At 33.5% G+C, this 21,183-nt stretch overlaps 1 protein-coding gene and 1 non-coding gene across 7 annotated transcripts; one reads left to right on the top strand and one right to left on the bottom strand.

The window, feature by feature from the left end:
- The first annotated feature begins 621 nt into the window (after window positions 1–621).
- On the top strand, window positions 622–9,518 carry LOC18446634 (Acyl-CoA N-acyltransferases (NAT) superfamily protein). 6 transcript variants are annotated; one of them, XR_016042643.1, is made up of 7 exons: window positions 622–817; window positions 1,065–1,136; window positions 2,611–2,698; window positions 7,516–7,628; window positions 8,275–8,407; window positions 9,206–9,244; window positions 9,318–9,518. XR_016042643.1 is itself a non-coding variant. In XM_006856746.4 (6 exons), the coding sequence occupies exons 1-6, from the start codon at window positions 637–639 to the stop codon at window positions 9,396–9,398; spliced, it is 594 nt and encodes a 197-aa protein (XP_006856808.2). In that variant the 5' UTR covers window positions 622–636; the 3' UTR covers window positions 9,399–9,518. The 6 variants fall into 6 exon arrangements, 2 of the variants coding, with proteins under 2 accessions (XP_006856808.2, XP_020530771.2); XR_016042644.1 differs by having other exon boundaries at window positions 8,243–8,407; XR_016042642.1 differs by lacking the exon at window positions 7,516–7,628 and having other exon boundaries at window positions 8,243–8,407.
- Window positions 9,519–15,400: 5,882 nt separating this feature from the next.
- Window positions 15,401–15,472, bottom strand: TRNAH-GUG (transfer RNA histidin (anticodon GUG)). Its single transcript has one exon. It is a non-coding gene; the product is annotated as a tRNA-His (tRNA).
- Between the last annotated feature and the right edge of the window lie 5,711 nt (window positions 15,473–21,183).

Genomic DNA, 21,183 nt, shown 5'->3' with positions numbered 1-21,183 from the left:
TCCGAGTCCTACTAGTATATTTTTGGGTTGCGTCTGGGGCCACTGGGACCAAACCTGGCCAATTGCCACCAAAGTAAAAAAAAAAAAAAGGATGGAGTTTTTATAATGCCTAGGCTTCATGAAAACAAAATAAAGCCTCATCTTAAATGCTCATTACAAAAGCACTTTTAGTATTGGAAATCTCTATAATGGCTCTAAAATCAATTTCTAACACCGATATTAAAATGTTAAACTCAAAAAATATATAGATCTTGTCGATCTTTGAACACTTATTTTTAAGGTAAAATGGATCGTCTAGATAATTTGGTACAATATTCACTATTTTAGAGCATAAAATCTTTTTTTTTTTTTTTTCACAACTATGGTGTTGAAGGTGAGATGATCAATATAGAGGTTTTCCAATACTTGAATTGCAATTTTTGATGCATTATAAGGTGAAGCTCTACTCATTTTGATAGGGCTGCAGCCCTATTCAAACCATTTTCCGAAAAAAGCAATGTTCAACAATGCCAATAAATTTGCGTACTTTGGTTGTCGTACATGTATCACAGTGTACATCCCCTTCTAGCGTTATACCTAGGAACCAGTCCACTGAAAAGAGAAATTTGAGAGAGAGAGAGAGAGGAGGGAGGAGAGATGGGAAGAGAGGTGAGCATAGAAGGAGAAAAGGTATTGTTGGTTCCTTACATGAGGGATCATGTGCCCAAATACCATCAATGGATGGAAGACCCATCACTGTTAGAGGCCACTGCTTCTGAGCCCCTCTCTCTGCAACAAGAGTATGATATGCAGCTCTCTTGGACCCAAGACCCCAACAGTAAATTCCATTCTTTCTTTCTCTACTGACATTCATGTTTTCTCTCTCTTAAGCTTCCCCTAAATTTCATTCTTTCTTTCTCTACTAACATTCGTGTTTTCTCTCTCTAAAGCTTCCCCATTTCTCTTTTTCCTAGAGTAATGGCCTTCTTATTTCAATATTCATATTTTCCAGTACAAATCCTCTCTCTCTCTGCTTGTCCTCCAAACCCTCCCTGTTCAACTATTGTATTTGATGATCAATGCAGAGCAGACTTTCATCGTTTTGGATAAGCAGATGATCCTTGGAACTTTTGCACATGGAGAGCCTCATGTTGAAGGTAGCCCCACTTTGGCTGGACACTGCTTGCTTCATTGCTATTGCTTCTCTTTGCGAATTTATAGAATTCGATTTAATTATTTGTGAATGAAACTAAGCAATTGGGGTTTCAGATATTCTTCTTGTTGTACCATCATGTAACTTTGAGCCATTGAAGATTTCATTTTTATGTTTTAAGTGTCTCCATACAAAAGCGCAGGACCTTTAGTTTTCAATTTTGGTTTGTGTTTTGCTTTCTTTCCTTTGATCTTCACCTTTTATAATAATTCTTATGTTGGATTCTTGATTTTTGAATAGAAATCTATAATTCATTGAGTAGAGTTGTAAGTAATACTCTCTTATTAATATATTCTTCAGGCCACTTAGTAATCGAGATATGTCAATCTTGGTTTTTTTTTATCTGTCTTTTATGAGAGAATTGGTTAACCAATTAGGACTTTGGAGAGAGAATTCATCCCTGAAGGATGCAATCTGTTTCTCTGATTCATAAGAACACACTATCATTTTCCCGCTAGTGTAATTTTTCTTCATTGAAAGAGGAGATAATTTCTATTTGACTGTTATTGATGAATTGAGTAATCAGATTGTTTCCCAAAACCATCGTTGTTTGCAACATGCTGCTACATGGCCAAAATTATCACTCTTTTGGGTTTGATTGCCCTTACTGAACTCTTTGAGCCACATGACTTCATTTTGTGTTGATATTTTTCAAGAACTCATGGTGCAATTGATATGATCTTCTAAATTGCCAGGATAAATGCATATTGTGTTTTGATGGGTGGTGACCCAGTAGAATGATTTTATTATTTTATTAATTTGTTTATTACTGGAAACCATTTGCTTATTAGAACCAGTCTTGAGCCCATTTGAAGTCTGAATTTTATTTTATTTTTCCTTGCTTTGTTGTTGTTTTTGTTGGAAACTGGAGGTCTGAAGTTGAAGTTTGCAACCCTTCTATGTAATTAAAGTATTTATCACACTTCTCTGGGGATTTGTTTGTGGGATGGTCATCATGGAGTTTCATTTGTAGGAAGTTGCTATGTGATCATCTTTATCAATGTGCAGATACATATCATGAAGATTGCTTCATCTAAGGTTGGCATATGAGATCTGAATCCAGATTGTTGACATCCATAGTATATGTACTAATGGTTTTCTTCTGTTGGTTATTTTCCCTGCTCTCCCAATGATGGTGTGAAAGGTCATAATGTTCTTTGCTATTTTGCGAATAGTTTTTTAAGTAATTTTTTCCTACTGATTTTGTTTTAGGTGCTTATTTTGTTGTTGGCCATTAAACTTTAAGGTTATTATTTTGATTTGTGTAAGTATGCTTTAATACAATGTACTATGGTGTACTTCCTCTTCTCATAATTCTTTTTGGAATTGTATTTAAAAAAACAAATTTTTTTTTGAATTTGTGATTTTTTTTTAATATCTATCCTTATGAATGACAATATGTCTCTTCCATGTTTCAGCAATGGCCGGTGATGTGAATATCTTCATGAATGATTGTGATGATGTAAGAACTGTGGAAATATCAATTATGATTGCAGAGCCCAAAAGGTATTCTTTTGATGCCTTAATAAACATATTTTTATTTTTATGTAACTGAATTATTTACAATTTTTATGTGTTTCACTGGCTTTTTTTTCAAGCTACTAGTGTTGGGTATCTTCTTATCTCACCTTTCTGATACATGCTAGATGAATGCCATGTGAACAAAACTCAAGTTACTGTTATGATAAAAAGAGAAATAGGATATACACTTTGTTGCTGTTGAAATTCGTCTTGTCTTGGATGTTTCATTGTTTTCCAAATTCTTGTTACAATTGATTTTTTTATTATGGTTTCTAATAACAACTGAATTTCAGAGGTCTTATTATACACAGAGAACCTGCATCCCTTTGTAAACCTAACAGTGCTTCCTTCATTTTGTCTCAGGTCTTCTTGAAACAAAGCATATTTTTATTATCAGAAATTGCTGTAGCTCCTGCTGATTCTCCTGCCTCTTGGCCTCTTTAAATAGTCTTCACAAATTGAAATCAAATTAAAAAAATGATAATCAAAATGTTTGTGGTATTATTGTCATTGTTCACGAAATTACTTACTAAATTCGGAATGCATACATCTGAAAGAACTTAGGAGTGAATTGAATAGGATAAGATGACGGAAAGTAGACTCAGGTGGTCTGATCTTGTGTGGCATCGAGCTAGAACAACACCGGTGTGGGGCTATTTGGTTCAAGTAGAGGGCTATAAAAAGGTAAGGGGAAGTCCCCAAAGGACATGGATGGAAGTAGTGAGAAGAGATATGATGACTTATGGTCTAACTGTGGGTATGGCCCTTGATAGAGCTGGATGGTGGAATAAGATTCGTGTAGCGGATGCTAAATAGTTGGGATAAGGCTCAGATGACGAAGATGATGATGACGTAAAATTGCTTACTTTATATGGGGGTTCTTGCGTTTAGAAATTTGGCCTTTCTGTAAATGCATTTTTGTTTTAAGAAATTAAGTGTACCTCGTCCCACTTTGAGAATTTTGGGTTGTGTATTTTTCATATCCTGAAGAGTTAATGGCACAATAGTGTCCTTTTGTTTACCTAAATATTGCTTCCGATTTTGAAATGTAACTTCAGTAGTTCTGATAAGTCAAGCTTATCAAAATAAATCTTGAGTTGAGCGTGCTCATTCTACAATCATCATCATCATCATGATCCAAACCTTATCCTAATTGTTTGGGGTCAGCTAGATGAACCCTATTCCTTGATTCATAAGTTCAGGATTCATGATAAGATGTGGTACAATTTTACACTGGCTGCCTACCTAGCACAACCCGCCTTCTTTACCCAAGCTTGGGACGGGTTAAGGGAAAGTTTAAGGTCCCCACCCTTATTAGACCACTGGCCCTTCTACAATGTATATGTCAAATCTCGGATGGATTAAGAGACAATGTATAACCAATTTTGGAAAGGAAGAATTAATTTTCATATGTATGTAAAGTATAATTGATTAAATTCCCTAAGTACCCTTACACTCTAAAGTAACATAAAATGAGCAAAACATCCCTCTCAAGTCAAACAATATAAAGTAGGTAAAGGTAATGCACTCTAATACCTATGTCAAAGTAGGGAGAGTTTGATTGCTAAATATCAATGTTAGATTATTGCTTTTTTGAACCAGTCAACTTACTGATCTACAAGAAATTTATCTAGCAATGAGATGACCCCAGCCCATAGTACAAAGTTGCTCAAAAAAAACAAGAGGTCCTCAAGAAATGTAACATTTCATGGAACGAAAAGATCCCTTGATGAGGAGTCAAAGGCCATGTTGTCAAATTTGCTTCACTTTGGGCGAATCACTCGAAGTCTTCGGGTTCTCCCTCCCCACTGAAACAAGTTGAATACCGAAGAGTGAACTTAAAGGACGACATGCCAAAAGTAACAAATAGCAAGCAAATAGCTTGCCAGTATTAAATACTTTCTAAAAGTAACAAATAGCAAGCAAAATGTCTAAAGTTAAAAGACAACACACCATGTTAGTAGAGAAGCATAAAAAGGAAAGACCATTTGCTTACTTTGACAAGACTCAAAAAGTTTAAAGTAAAAAGTGTTTATGTTTTTAAAAGTTAAATCCATAAAAAGTATTATTAAAAAGTACTTCTCATTATGATGCTCCTGACTCAAGGGTATTAAACATTTGAATTTAAAATTGGTAGTATTAAAATAATATTTCATCCATTTTATTTATCATTAAGTGTAGTAATAAATTTATTTATTATTAAATTTTAAATTTTTTTATAAAACAGTAAAATTGTATATGTATATATTTTTAAAAGAATTGAAGTCTTTGCCTGAATCAGCTGAAGCATTGAATTGCGTCATTTTTTCAGACCAAACGGAAACAAGCTCTGAAGCAAATCTGACAATATTAGCGGGTATACCTGAACTGGGCCTAGTTATGGGTCCAAATTTGGCCCCGCGGGTAGGGTCTGGGTCTCACAATGTATACGCGAAAAATTTCGGGTATGGGTATGGGTATGGGTATTGGTGGATCCGCCCCATACCCGAACCGGGACCCAAACACTAATTGACCCCACTTAGGTTAGTATACTTTCTCACTCTACCTACCCTTCATTTTATAGCAAACCCCCCCACATTACCACTCTAAATCTTTTCAATGTGGGCTTAAAAGATTTTCTCAACCCACAAAACAACAAAAGAGAGAGAGGGAGAAAAAAATAAAAAAAAAGAAGTGGGGAGAAAAATAAGTTAAAGCTTACTGGAAATTGGCAATGACGTGGCATCCGGATAATTGGGCAAAGAGTCCTCATGTTGGAGAAGCTAATAGGAGGTTCTGAGAAATCCAAGAGGCCTATACAGTTTTATTTGATGAAGTCAAGAGGGCAATGTATGATGCAGGGGTAAATGATCCATTAGAAGAAAAAGATCAGAGATTTTCGGATGTTATGTGAGAATTGATGTCCATGATGGACAGTGTGAGCTTTCGGAAGAATGAGAGCTTTGAGGAGTTGCAGAGAATGTTCATGGACATTGTGGGTAGCGAAGGCGAGGTTACGCTCTGTTCTTCAAGCATTGGAGTTGAGTTGAAGTCTCAAAAGGGCACCATAGTGACAGGGGAAAAAGATTTGGAGTTTGGATGTTTTCATTTCTTCTTGGATGTAAAGGACTGGAAGCATTGGATTTTTCTCTGATGTTCTCCTTGAAATCTAACGATGTGAAAGCCCAAAAATTATTTGAGTGGTTCTTAATTTACCACTTCTCTATTGCTCAAGAAATAAAGAGAGAGAGAGAAAGAGGTCATTCGTTTCTCAAAATAGATAGAGAGTGCTTCCATTCCTTTTTGTCAGAGAGACATTTAGTCCGACATCAGGCGTCTGCTTCAAGTGCTAAGGGGTCACGGTTTATAAAAGGGAGGCAAAGGGAAACTTTGCACATCATCATTGGCTGCTTCTTGGGTACGGGTCCGGGTCCCGGGTCGAACATTAGCCGTCAAGTAGGGGACATTTAAATTGGACTCGTCAGGTACGGGTTTGGGTCTGGGTCCGGGTGTGTATAGGCTACTTCAGGTCCAGCTGGACCCGACCCATACTCGCCCAATTGCCACCCCTAAACATTGGTCAAAGGCCATGCATTATGCAAGCATCATAGATAAAAAAACACAATGTGAAGAATTGTGTTTCATTTGTGACTTTGAATGAAGATATCCTGATAAATGATTGGGCTGAATAATCTGGATATTTTATTGTAAAAATCTTAATTCGGTTATTGTCATTCGTATTTGAAAAATCCGTTGTACTGATCTTATATATAATAGTGGTAAGGGCTTCTCCCTAAAACATCTAGGAACATTCATGGGTGAATAATGGGAATGTTGTCCAAAGTACTCCTCAATGTTTTCCTCTTTCGAGCCTAAAATCCATGTAGTGTATGAATAAAACTAGTGAATTAAAACTCGTTTTGATTCAGAAAACTCACTCTTGTCAGCTTGTTAAGTGGACGAATTTTATAAATGAAAATCTCTAGCATCCGAGTTTAAATGAAAAACTCAAGTGTTCAAGTTTTCCTTTTCATATAATTTTCATTATGAGTTTGCGAAAGCAAATTGTCTCAAATTCGCTTTGGAGCCTGCTTTGGTTTGCTCTGAAAAATGAGGCAATTCGGTGATTCAGCTGATTCAAGGTAAGACTTCAGTTCTTTTTTAAAATATATAATTTTATAAAAAAACTAAAAATTTAATAATAAATAAATTTATTACTTCACCTAATAATAAAAAAAATGGATGAAATATTATTTTAATGCTACCAATTTTAAATTCAATTTTTTAATTCCCTTGAGTTAGGAGCATCATAATGGTAAGTACTTTTTGGTAGTACTTTTTATGGATTTAAATCTAAAATATATAAACACTTTTTACTTTTAACTTTTTTAGTCTTGTCAAAGTAAACAAGTGGTCTTTTCTTCTTGTGCTTCTCTCCTAACGTGGTGTGTTGTCCTTTGACTTTAGATATTTTACTTGCTATTTGTTACTTCTAGAAAGTATTTAGTACTAACAAGCTATTTGTTACTTTTGGTGTGTTGTTCTTTAAAGTTCACTCTTTCCGGTATTTGCTTCGTTTTGGTGGGGAGGGAAAACCCGAAGACTTCGGGTGCTTAACTCTAAGCAAAGCAAATTTGACAACATGGGGCAAAAGCATGATGTCTTCCAATGTGGTAGCACTTTGCTATGATTTAGGTGACAAGCTGGGTCCTGTTCCCATCAGAGGCAACCCTCCTTTTTGAACTCTTCATACAAAATTTGAAAAACTCAACAAGTTTCCCCAAGTTAACAGTCTGATTGATAAGCTTACATTTTTTTGGCAGTGAGAGTCAGCGACCAAGTTGAGTTCTTTAACACCAGCTAAAACCTTTGGTGTTACATGGCATGAGATTTCGTACAGGCTTAAGAAGAAATCAATGAGATAACTATTGCTTTTGTGAGTCTGAACAGAGCCCTAACTTTTTTATTGGGTAGGGTGAAAAAATGCATGAAATTTTGTTGTATGATATGGATCACAGAATGTTGGGAATGTTCATCGATGAAAGTAACATACTAGTTAAAACCATAGTGAGGAGTTATGTTATGAATCCATATTTCAGCATACAGGTGCTGGATGAGTGCTGGATGAATATGTTCCCAATACTGCCTCTTTTTATTGCCTCTATGGTCTCTCTCTCTCTCTCTGCAATCTCCATCCACTCGCTCTCACTTTGGAATTTTTTATTTATCTATTTTTGCAATTCATAGTCGTTTTCTTACTTTTCTCTTTTTTATTTTTGTTTGTTTAATGTTAATGGAAAGTGGAAACTTTTATATTTTTTGATTGATACCTCTGCATGAATTGGCTTAGTCTCAAGTTCTAGTGATCTGACCTCCTCATTAAGTCGAGGTGAAGCCTGGCAAACTATAGGTTTTAAACTTTTAATTGAAGTGTTCATAAACTCCAAAGCCTCTCGCCCATCTTCTGAGTACATTTGTTACTATGAAGTGCTTATCCATAATAACATATATTTGATTGCATGCTTTTGTTTTATTTCTGAATTTTCTAAGGTATTCCTGTGACAAGCACCTCCTTGATGCAGCCGCAGAAAAGGTCTGGGGAAGGAATCTGTATTGCTGATGATGGCCTTTGCAGTTGAGAATCTGGGGATCCAGGCTTTTTGTGCTAATATTGGAGAATCTAATACAGCCTCTATTGATCTCTTCAAGAAGTTGGTTAGTCTCTCTCTCTCTCTCTCTCTCTCTCTCTCTCTCTCTCTCTCTCACACACACACACACACAAAGAGACACAAGGTATTAACATCCAAGTACATAACAATATTTGTCAGAGTTCTTAGTGAAAGTGTCTATGTTGCCATGATGCAACATCCATGCAGATATGTAATTCTTTGGCATTGTCCTGCTGTCTCCTGTTCTTGGCCCTCTATATAGCATCGTATTGCATTATACACTAAAACTTGAATCATCGGTAGACTCTTGCCATTGATCTTTATGCAAAATGGTGGTTTTATCTAACGCTGAGGGTTCAATTCTTATCTCATAAATCTGCTTACCTAAATCAGCAGATACATATATGCCTATGCTTAACACATGTTATTATGGATATATAATATCAAATGCAAGATAATATCATACCATATATGTGATGTGCGATGTATGCAGTGTTCAAAAAATGCCAAGCTAACTCAGAATCGCCCTAGTCGGCTCGAAACAATAGGGTGGGTGATCCAATTTTAGGGAACCCCGGAATTGTCCAATTTCCCCAGTTATTTTGTTTTCATTTTTCTGTTTTATCCATACACACCAACTTGGGAATCGCCCAAGTCAGAGAGGGTGAATTGGAACTGGTCCCCAGTGATTCAGGGATCAATTCCATTTTTTTGAACTTTGTATGTACATATTTATGCATCTAGATGAACTCATTCACACACATGTAAATGTTTATATGCCTGGTGGGAATTGATGTGCATCCGAGCAAGCAAGTTTGTGACATGAATCATGTCTGTCGTGCAGGGATTTGAGAGTGCTGGCTCCAGTGAAATTTTTAAAGAGGTTAGTTCAATTTTGAACTTTGTCTATTTATGTTTCCATTATGGAATGTACCCATGTATTTGATGGATGGCAGGTGACGCTCAAGTTAGAGGTTAATGAGACATTGACTGACACACTGCAGAGTTTACTCAGAAATTCTATGGTACATGCTTAGCCACGTCTCATTGCATATCCCATTCTTGAAGCCGTGAACTGGCCCATTTTTGCTAAATATTTACTGTATGGAAATTAAAACCAAGAACATGAATGACATTTTTTCACAGTTGGGTGTGCTTGAAGGTGTTATTCAAGTGCTCTCTCTCTCTCTCTCTCTCTCTCTCTCTCTCTCTCTTCCTCTTTCTGTGTGCAAAGTTTTACTGATTTTCATCTATTCTAAAGTGCTTCCATATCTTAATTAAGATTGAAATCTCAAGGCTTTTGGATAACTTTGAGACCACTAAAGAAATTGAAAACTATCGTGTATGCCATGGGTTAGCACCGAGTTGGCATAACTTCCCAAAATTAGGTACTTTCACTATGTTTGCATTTCCTTGCTACTGTGAAAGGGGGCAAAAGGGGTGCTCCCAAATGTGTAGCAGTGACCAAAATGTCACATGTATGCTTAAAAATCTGAAAAGTTTATATAAGGTTTCAATCCTAGAGTATGAAACTCAATGGTGAAGTTTTCTTTTCTGCTGAAAAATTCTCCAATTGATCATGGACCTCGAGATAAGAAAAAGCTTTCTATGTTCCTCCTACAGCATAGAAGTTCTATTCCGCACGTACCATCCAGCCGTCTATTTTTTATGAAGAGAGCCACTCACCGTTCGATCTTTAGATCCGACGTCTCAAAAGTATTTTGTTTTAAGTTTTTTTAATACAAATTTTCTGAATATGAAATTTGGTATGTGTTATCTTCTCATTGGGGCACACATAAAAAATATTAAAAATATTTTTTCGATAAAAAATAATGATCAAAATACCCTTTGAAACTTTTAGGGGTATTTTGGTCATTTTATTTTATTGAAATAGTTTTTTTTATATTTTTCGTTTATGTGAATATAATAGAGGAATGGGGTTCTAAAATTTGGTGCCAAAACAGTTTATAGAAAAAAAAAATTAAAATAAAATAGTGTAGAGACATGACATTGTGATTGGGGCAAATCTTAGCCCTCTATTAAAAAATAGACGGTGGGATAAGGGGAGGATAGAACTTCTAGAGGAAACATAGAAAGCTTTCCCTTAAAAGAAAAGATTTCAAACTCCTATAAATGATTACAAAGATTTCAAACTCCTATAAATGATTACATCTAGTAATGGATTATATGGATGTGTTCATTCTTATGATATTTAAGTACTATAGATATATTCGATTTACACCATGACCTTTAAATTTGGGTGGAAATAGAGTTTTAAACCATTGTACATATTTTTGGCATGGGAATTGTTACCTTTCAGCTGGTTTGTAACTCGCGCCTATTTGTTTAATTGTTACCTTTCAGCTGCTTTGTAACTGGCGCCTTTTTGTTTAAGTTTGATACTTTGTATAAATGGTACCATTAGAAATTGGGTGCGGTTTGAATAAGGTGTCAAACTTAAATAAAAAAGATATGGATTTAAACGGTCGGAAGATGTAGATTTGGTGGAAATTCGTAGTAGAGTTTAAAAATCTGTTTTCCACCTTTAATTATGAAATTAAAAAGATGGAGAAGATTTAGGTGGTCTATTATATGCAACTTCGACCTAAAACACACCGGGTGAGGAGGGACAATATGGTTCAAGTAGATAGCTTTAAAAAAGCAAGAGGAAGGTTCGGAATGATATAGGTGAAAATAGTGAAAAGAGATATGATGACTTGTGGTTTGTCTGAAGATATTGCTCTTGATAGAGTGGAATGGCCGAACATGATTCTAGTAGCCAACTCTAAATAGTTAGAATAAGATTCAAATGATGATAATGATGAAATATGAAATCAGAAATTCTAAAAATAATGTTGATCGAGCAAATCTATAAACACTTGAAAATCTAGAAAATGAACAATCCAGAAAATGTGATACAAGATGCACTATTTATAGAATGTGAAATACTTTTTTTTTTCATATCCAAATATCTTGAGGTTGAGATAATCATTTGTAGGGCATTCCAACGTCAGAAAAACCTTTTCTAATGTGTTTTTTGGTGTCATACTTGCTATATCATAAGATTGACTTTTTTTCTTTTTCTTTTTTCTTAAAAATTTGGATTCAGAAAAGGATGTGATTTGCATAAGGTGGCAACCTTAAACTATTTGTACCTCCAGTAGACTTATAAGCACATGAAAATCTTGCAAATAGTTGCTTCAGATAATGTGTAAGATTTATTCTTTTAAGGACTTGAAATCTTTTTTTTTCTTTTTTTTTTTCTCCATATGTATACATCTCGATGCGAGATGATCAATTAGATATTTTTTCAAAACAATCTTTTTGGAAGGATTTTAGAGGTTGACCATAATTCTACATTTTAAGGTGTCAACCTTGTATAAACTTTTTTTCTACATAGATATGGCTTATATAATAAGGTGCCAACCTTAAACAGACAAAGAAAGGTACATTTGTAAACCTTGTTAGACATACCTACAATGGCTAAGAAACTATTTTCACTCTTAATTATAAAATTTAAAGCTCAGATAATGGCATACATCGGAAATATTTATAAGCACTTGAAATTTGAGGATCACAATAATGTGTTACAGGATGCATCATTTTTAGTACTCAAAATCTTTATTGTTGTTGTTGTTTTTGTTTTTGTTATTATTATTATTATTATTATTATTACTATTATTATTATTACTATTATTATTATTACTATTATTACTATTATTACTATTATTACTATTATTATTATTACTATTATTATTATTACTATTATTATTATTACTATTATTATTATTATTATTATTATTATTATTATTATTATTATTATTATTATTATTATTATTATTATTATTATTATTATTATTATTATTATTATTATTATTATTATTATTATTATTATTATTATGACATGTCTCTCGAGGTTGAGTTGATCGATTAGAGGTTTCTCCAATTGTTGTAACAACTTTTAATGCGACTGGCTTTTATATGCACCTTACTTTTATAGTATAACACATCGTATAAACTTATTTAAATAAAAATAGGCTTCGTTTTTTGGTAAATCAGTCGGGAGGATTTCTCCTATCAATTATAGAAATGAGAAATGAAACTTAAGACGTCATGTTGTACTATCCACCACCGTCACCATCTATGCTTTTAGTTCATTTCATTTTTGGGCAAACTAAGAACCATTAACCTCATTAAAATCGAAAAACACAACAGTTTGAAGGTTTTTGTTAGGTTACTTTCATCTCAACTTTTTTACACTCTTACCTTTGGCTTTTAAAATAACATTTTTCGAGTTAAGGTATTTTTTGTAATTAACACAAGTAAAATAAATATTTTTATAAAAAATTAGTGGCATTCTAATAATATTTTAAAAATAATTAATGCTCTGTATGAGTAATGTCATATTTCATATAGATGATATTATTATCCACTATAAATAATAAATATTTTTCTTTATGTCAAAACTTTTTACTTTATTCTTGATTATACAAATAAATAAAAATATATATACATTGGAGTACCCCAACAAAACCCTAGTTTAAAATTTAAGTACCTCTTGGCGCACTTCCCTTTCTCATACAAGTTCGTTATTGTCAAAGGTATCCAAAAAATGCGAAGCACCTTTTAGGCTTGCCGTCTAACTAATAATAGAGAAAATGATTCCAAAACATAAGAGATTATTTTATAAATGCAAAGGCTGAAATAAGGTTGGCGAAGTAAGGTGCACCTCAAAGTAGAAAAGAGTATTTTGAAATTGAAAAATCTTCCAGTTGATTATCTCGATCTCAAGTTCTATGAATATAAAAAAGAAAAAAAAAAGAACGTCAAGTCATAAAAATAATGCATCTTGTAACAAATTATCTAGTCTATATAATTTTAAGTGTTTATATATCTGTTTGTATGCACCATATTTGAAATTTCAATTTCATAATCAGCGTTGAATATAGATTTTCAAGCTATCCTAAGATTTTTGATATGGAAAGCACATCTTCTAACAAAATTTGTTTTAAATTTCATAATCAACGTTGAACACATGAATTTTCAAGTCATGGTAAAGCATCTTATATCATAGCTACATCTTCCAGCAAAATTAAATAATGTGCCCTACGTGTATGGTCTATGGAGGAGACCTTATAAAAATACTCATCCTTATTTTTTTTATTTGTCACTTTGGATAGAAAAGTTCAAAAGTGGGTTTGCATAAGGTTACAACTTTTCATCCTTATTTTTTTTATTTATCACTTTGGATGGAAAAGTTCAAAAGTGGGTTTGCATAAGGTTACAACTTTAAACAATCAAAGTAGGCAGAACCTCCAAACTTTGTCATAGATGTAATTTTGGTATGGGAATAGTTTATATAGAGGCGAGGCTCTAAAAAATCAAATATTTAGAGCCTACCTCAAAAACTTTACTACAAAAGGTTGTTTTGATACCCAAATATCATCAAATTGATCATCTTGACATCAATATGCATGGACATAAGAAAAAAATAGATTCCAAGTTTTGGAAATTATGTATTTTGTAATGCATTTTTGGATTGTGAACTTTCAAGATTTTCAAGTTTTTGTAGATATGCTCGATCTACATTATTCTTGAAGCTTTAAACTTTATAAATAAAGATGAAAATATGTTTTAAGGCTATCACAAAGATTTCCACTATTGAAACCACATTTCTCGACACTATTTGAAAGTAAGCTCCATTTGATAGTTTAGAGCCTAGGCTCTATTCAAACCGCACCCTTTTGGTATTGAGAATTCTCAAGATGGCCTAAGAATATACTTTCATCTCTAACTATAAAATTTTAAACTCCAATAAAGGTTCAAATCAAACAGATCTATAAATGTTTGGAAATCTTGAATGTGGACGATTTAGATAATGTGTTGCAAGATTTGTGACTTAAAAATCTGTTCTTTCTCATATCCATACATCTCGATATCAAGATGATCAATTAGATGGTTTTTCAATGGCAAAACAACATCTTCAATAGATTTTTGAAAAGTAGCTTAAATCTATAAGGATACAATTTCTATAAAGCCTAGGCTTTATTAAAACAAAACACTTTGGGCATCAAAATTTTTATGATAGGTTTAAAATCAATTTTCAATGCCAGCTATAAAATTTGAAGCTCAAGACGTGGTACACATCTTGCTAATCCATAGATACTTATTTATTTTTATGATGAAATAGATAGTTGAGATAATATATTATAATATAGACTATTTTTTGGGTTTGAAATCTCGTTGTTTTTTACAACCATAATAGTCGAGGCTGAGCTAATCGATTTTAAAGTTTTTCGACATTTGAACTACAATTTTTAGTAAGCTTTTAGGTGGACTTACTTTCATATGGCTGCGTGCCTATCAAAACATTTTTCTATTCTACTATATAAGGTGCCACCCTTGTATAAATTTTCCGGAAAGTTAAAAGGGTCCGGTTTTTATAGAGCTGAGGCTCTAACCAATCACAGTAGAGCTTACCTTTAAATGGTATTAAGAAATATGGTTTTAATATTGAAAATCTTTGTGATTGCCTTATAATATATTTTTATCTTTAATTATAAATTTAAAGCTTAAAAAATAGTTTAGATCGAGCAAATCTATGAAAACTTAAAAATTAACGATCCAAAAAATGCATTACAAGATGCACTATTTTCAAAATTTGAAATCCATTTTTGTTTCTCAAATCTATGTATCTTAATGTCGAGATGATCAATTTGAGGATATCAAAATAACTTCTTTTAATTAAATTTTTGAGGTAGGTCCTAATTTGATTGTTTAGAGCCTAGGCTCTATATAAACTGTTTCCAAGTTAAAAAGCATTGACAAAACCTCATAAAAGTTCCACAGTCAAAAAAGCGACCCCATAAATAAAAGATGTGGCCGCCCATGTCTAATATATAAAATTTGGGCAGAAAAAGCGACCCCATTGGGCGCCCATGTCTAATATATAAAATTTGGGCAGAAAAAGCGACCCCATAAATAAAATTGGGCGCCCATGTCTAACATATAAAATTTGGGCCATAAATAAAATTCAAACTGTGGCTGCTGGGATTCGAGCCCAGGTCTCCACGGCCACAACGTGGACTTCTAACCACTAAACTACAGCCACTAGCTGATGCTTCAAATTCTCCTCAAATGTAATAAATATCGTTCCCCCACTAATTGAATTACGGTGATGCGACAGTGGTTTACTCTTTATTGACATATTTGGGTGGGACCCACTCCCCAACCATTACCTTTCAATATGATTCTATAACGGCGGTGACCCACCGTTGCGACACTATTTCTTGGATCGGTGGGGTGGACCGTTTTTAGATACCTATATTAGTTCGGTGTATTGACAATTTAAATCGATAATTTAAAAAATATTAAAAAAAAAAGAATTTATGAAGTGGGGATTTATAAAGACTTGAAAAAATATTAGATAAAATTAAAAGAAAAAGTTTATATAAGGTTGCAACTTTAAAATGTAGAATTACGGATGCACCTCAAAAATCCATCGAAAAAAGTTTTTTTAATATTGAAAAACCCTTTAATTGATCATCTCGAGATCAAGATGAATGACTATGAAAAACAAAAAGGATTTTGAATCCTATAAATGATGTATTTTACAACACATTATCTAGACTGTCGATTTTCAAGATTTTCATATATTTATATATCTACTTAATTTTAATTATTTTTGGAACTTAAAATTTTATTATTAGATATAAAAATAGATTTTGAGATAATCTTAAGAATATTTTACATCAAAAATATATATTATGATAAAATTTGAACGTGGACCTTAAATGGATTGTTTAAGGTTGATGGAAACCACACCCAAACTTAAAAGAAGATAAAAAAAAACGAAAAAGTTTTAGAGGAACCAAACCAAGACGCATGTCATCTTAAAACCAATTCGGTAACCTATTCTCCATCCATCAGCAATTCGAGTCGACAATCCAAATGGGCGATCGCAAGGTTTTAAAACACTGATCAAGCACTTGTCATGATTTCTACACATATCCAGTTAGGATCCCTACACGTGATGTATTTGTAGCAATGAGATGTGCAGTATGATGTCAACATGACATGATTTGGTAATGACAAAACGATTTGGTGGTGACAATGTTGGTACAAGCCAATTCTCATTGGGGCCTTTGCGTCGAATTTTTGTATTTGAAATAAATTGCCCCGCGTATCAAAGTTTTGTTTTTGTGAAGTAGTTATGCACAAAATTTGGAGAATGAGATTATTTTTGTTTGGTTCAAAATGGTTATAATCAATCTTGAGCATTGGATGTGAAGTTGGGTGGCTGCATTTATTTGATTGACCAAATATAAAGTTCAAAAAAAATTTATTGGACCTTGTGATACACGCAAGCTATTAGATTTCACATCGGATGGTTGTAAATAATTGTGACATCTTTGTACCAAAGATAAAAGGCCTCATTATATACAATCCTTACTTCAAAAATCCATTGTCTAAGATTATTCCTCTTGAGAATCCTTTAGTTCATTATGTCGACTTCAAGGTGTGCGGATATGGAAACAATGAGCATTAAAAATGACGTCGTTGTACCGTATGTTTTAAAAATTTTCAAGTGTTTATAGATATTTTCGATCTGCAAAATTTTTAGTACTTTTAATGTCAGAATTAGGTAAGAAATTTTTATGACTTTCTAGCCAAATTTTATCTTAGTGGGCCCACAAACTTGAAAGTTAATTTCTTTAAGATTAGGTATTACCCAATTTTCACTAATTTTGCACTTATCTTTGTTAATATGCCATAATCTCATATGCCATGTATGCACTATTTCCATCTACATTCATTGCTATTAAAGCAAGAAGAAGAAGCACAATTTATTCCATTATTAATATTTAAATTGTACAAGCTTTCTCCTACCATCCAAAATTTTAGCCATGGTTGCCAATAGGCAATTTCTTAGACTAGTATTTGATCTTATAATCCTTCACATCTAAGCTAGGGACAGATACTGTTGGATATGGGTTTTGTACTATAAGACCATTTATCTTTGTTATAAGAAGGTCACTATTATTCCTAGTCATTGTTGGGTTTAAAGGCCTTATGAGTGCTTGTTGTTTTAAATTGTTTTAGATGGATTTCGAAAATGTTTTGTTGTTATTTTCTATAATTTCTAATGAAATTGAATTTTTTTTGTTGGTTCTCTAGTTTTCTGAAAATATTCATCCCATTTTTTTAAGAAATTTGAATTCTTTTAAATATTATATTTAATTTTATGCCTTTTGCTTGGTTCTCTATTTTTTGAAAAAAAAAAAAAAGTTTTCTACAAATTCATTTAATGCTTTTCTATGGAAAGTTTCATTTTTTTGGGTTGATAAAATTTAACTTAAGTTTCTAATTGAATTTTAAATCACTCGGTAGGATTATGTATTTTGTACTAAATAATAAATAAAGTGCAATCCCAAAAAAAAAAAATATAGTGGAACATGAACTCAATGGGAGTGTGGTCCATCGTGAACCATACTAAGCAAACGATGTTTGCTGATACCGGGCTGTGCTTGACGATCTAGACCAGTCGGTTGGAAAACCCAAGGTATTTGGGCATAGAGAACAAATCGAGAAGGGTTTTAGGTTATCCTTTGAAGAGGTCGGAGTTTATATCTGGATGAATGAGCCAAGGAACTGTGCGACCCTTGTGTGTGATGGTGGGCCTACGGAGACAGAGGTCGAAACCTCATTCATGATCTATCACACGACATGCATATCGATAGATTGTTCAAGAAAGTCAGATATCCACCTTCTAGGGTGAAACGTATGCATGTGCGAGAGATACTCATATGCATCATAGAGTTGTGGTCGCATAAGGTCTTGATGACCTTGAGTCATTTCTAGAGAAGGACCTGAAATCTACATACTGGGATTGTGACCCCTTGACTCATCGGCCGGACTTTGGTGACCCACCCGCTAATGCGCCTATGCTTGGATTGTGGGTCATGAGAAACACTTGGTCGGTCTGATAAAGGTAGAGTGCCTTATGATTGTTAATTCAATTCCTAAACCATATGGATCAATTTCCCATCATATTAATTTAATTATGTTTGCTTTATGATAGAAATTATTTTAGAATTATTATTTGAATTTTTATGATTTTTTTGATATTTTATTTATACTTTTTGGACTTATAAAAATAAAGCTTTTGATTTTACAAAAGTATAAAATTCAAATAATATTTTAGAAATTAATTTGTTAAATATCATGGGGGCCCATAGTGCACATGGGCCTACCATGTACCATGTGGGTGGGGCTCACATGTGCCACACATGGATGGCACACCCCACCTTTTGGTTGTTTGCGTTATTGTCAAGTTATTTAAATTTAGGAAATGTACCTTATGGCATGTGATCTAATATTAGATATGGAAAAGATCGATCATCTTATCCTAAATATTGAAAGCATATCTTAACTTGACATATCTTTGAATAGTATGGGAAAGAATATGTTATTTTATGAAATGAATAATATATAAATAAGATAAATAAGATTCAATTTATTTAACTATATTGATTGGAAATAGTTTAAAGAAAGTGAGATAATGGTCCAAGCACCTTCCGTAATGTTGATAGCACATTTATGGAATGGATGACTCCGATCTCTCACTCCACAAGTCACATTGATCAACGGTCCATATTCAATATCAAGAAAGAGGCAAATTATGAGAAACCCTAAAAAACCCTAAACATAATTTTTCTCTATAAATAGGGGTGTACCCTCTCCCTAGTCTCTACACTTTTCTCTCTATTCTGGCTCTCTCTCTCTCCAACTTTCTCTCTTTGACCTTCTCTCTCCTAAGCATCTAGAGGCGCACGCCCCAACCTTAGGTCTTCCACTTTCTCTCTCATGCTCTAAAAATACTAAGGATTGGGAAATTACGAGTAAGCCAATAAAATTTTCGGGGTTAGAGTTTGTAGAGATTTAAGGCTGAATGCTCAGTTTTGCCGAAATTTGCTTTCCCGGTTCGACATTGAAGCTAAACTGTTGATCGCGCGCCATCGGATATTGGTGACTCAGTATGGGGTGTAATAAGCCCAATTGAGGTAATATCTGACACTATCTTTTTTTTTTTCTTGTTGTATTTAATTATATTGGTTTTATAATCCCAAACATAAGAATTATGGATATTTTATTTGTTTAAAGAAAATTGGTTTAAGGACATCAATGTTTTTAAGATATTGGATTTGTTAGTTTTATTTTCTTTAAAGCAAAAATTGTTGTAATGAGACTACTTGTAAGTGATCTTTGCCAAAAGAAAAGAAAAAGGGTGAAAAGAAGAAAAATAAAAAAAAAAATTCTCTGGCAATATCACATTAGTCTTTCTTTCAGTCATTGCATATCAAATTTTATTGCTTAAGTTGCATCACGAAGTTCGAGAATTTTATTTTTTTATTTTTTTTTGAACTTTGTGTCTCAATGATACTTTTACAACCACCCAATTTGAAATCTGATGAGCAAAAAGTGATTGTAACCTCTTTGTATCAAAAGTAAATAATTCCTTTATATACTTTTCCATGACAATATGTGCACAGACAAGGTAAAAAAAAAATTCTCAAACTAGGTGACACACTTTGAGCGGCTAAATTTCACATCCAATGGCTAAGGATCATTGTGACCTCCTTGTACCAAAAGTGCATGGTCTCATGGTATACAATTCTTTATTATTTACCCCAATAATTTTGATATGAAGTTTTATTTTTTGGAAGGAAATGCCCTTCTCGTACAAATCAAATCAATTTGCGGGTCCCAAGTCGCGCACTGCTTGTACTGTCGGAGCGCGTTCTCATAATGCCGGAGCACTGTGGCTCCAACTTGCATTGTCGGAGCGCACATTCAGAATATCAAAGCGCTTGTTTATACTACGGGAACACGGTCCTCCATTGCCGGAGCGCTGTGGCTCTAAAGACTTCATTGCCAGAGCGAAATGCCGGAGCGCATCTTTGCACTACCGGAGCGCATCTTTGCACTACCGGAGCGAATTCTTATAATGCCAGAGCATTGCGACTCACACCTGTATTGCCGGAGCGCACATTCAGAATGTCGGAGCGCATGTTTGTACTACCGGAGTGCGTATGAAAATAGGAGAGAGAATGGTATGTGAAAACAAACAAAGGCAGTTTAGTCTTATTTCATGGTACTTTTGGGTTGACGAGGGTTATTTACAAAAAAAATTGTTTAGAAAAAAAAGTGAGAGAAAAGATTGGGATCGAGTAAGTTACACAGATAGCCCATCTTAAGGTGTTTTTTGTAATTTTGCCTTTAAATTTAAAGCAACGGCTATCTCGATGTGCTTTTGAAAAATCCACAGGAAAGCAGCTGTCCAAATGGACCCCACCAAAATTTAAATCCCCATTCTAGAATTCCGCTCGATAAACTCGACCCTTTTAGACTAACGCAAAAATCCCCCCTAAACCTATCCAATATAACAAAAGCATCCTCCTATGACTTTTATTACAGAAATAAATATGGACTATCCAAAAATATTTACTGGTTACTATGACATGTAAATTCTCAAATATATACAAATATCTTGGTCTAAATTCTATACCATTGAATTTAAATTTCAGAAAAATTAACAAAAAGAAAATTGTTTCATGTGGCAGGAATTACATTTTCATATTTGTGATTCCTAGAGGTATAAAACATCCATATTACAAACAGATGTAAATAGAGGTTTATTTAAAAACAATTGAAACTAACAATCCAACTGTTTTTTAATATAATTATTATTTTTAATTTTTAAAATATATTTATTTTTAACTTTCATGATCTCCATGTTAGAAATTAGGTGTCATTAAAAAT

Source organism: Amborella trichopoda, chromosome 10 (genome assembly GCF_054954075.1).
Source record: "Amborella trichopoda isolate Santa Cruz 75 chromosome 10, AtrichopodaSantaCruz75HAP2 v2.0, whole genome shotgun sequence".
Lineage (NCBI taxonomy): Eukaryota > Viridiplantae > Streptophyta > Magnoliopsida > Amborellales > Amborellaceae > Amborella > Amborella trichopoda.
This window is presented reverse-complemented; position numbering and strand designations above follow the sequence as displayed.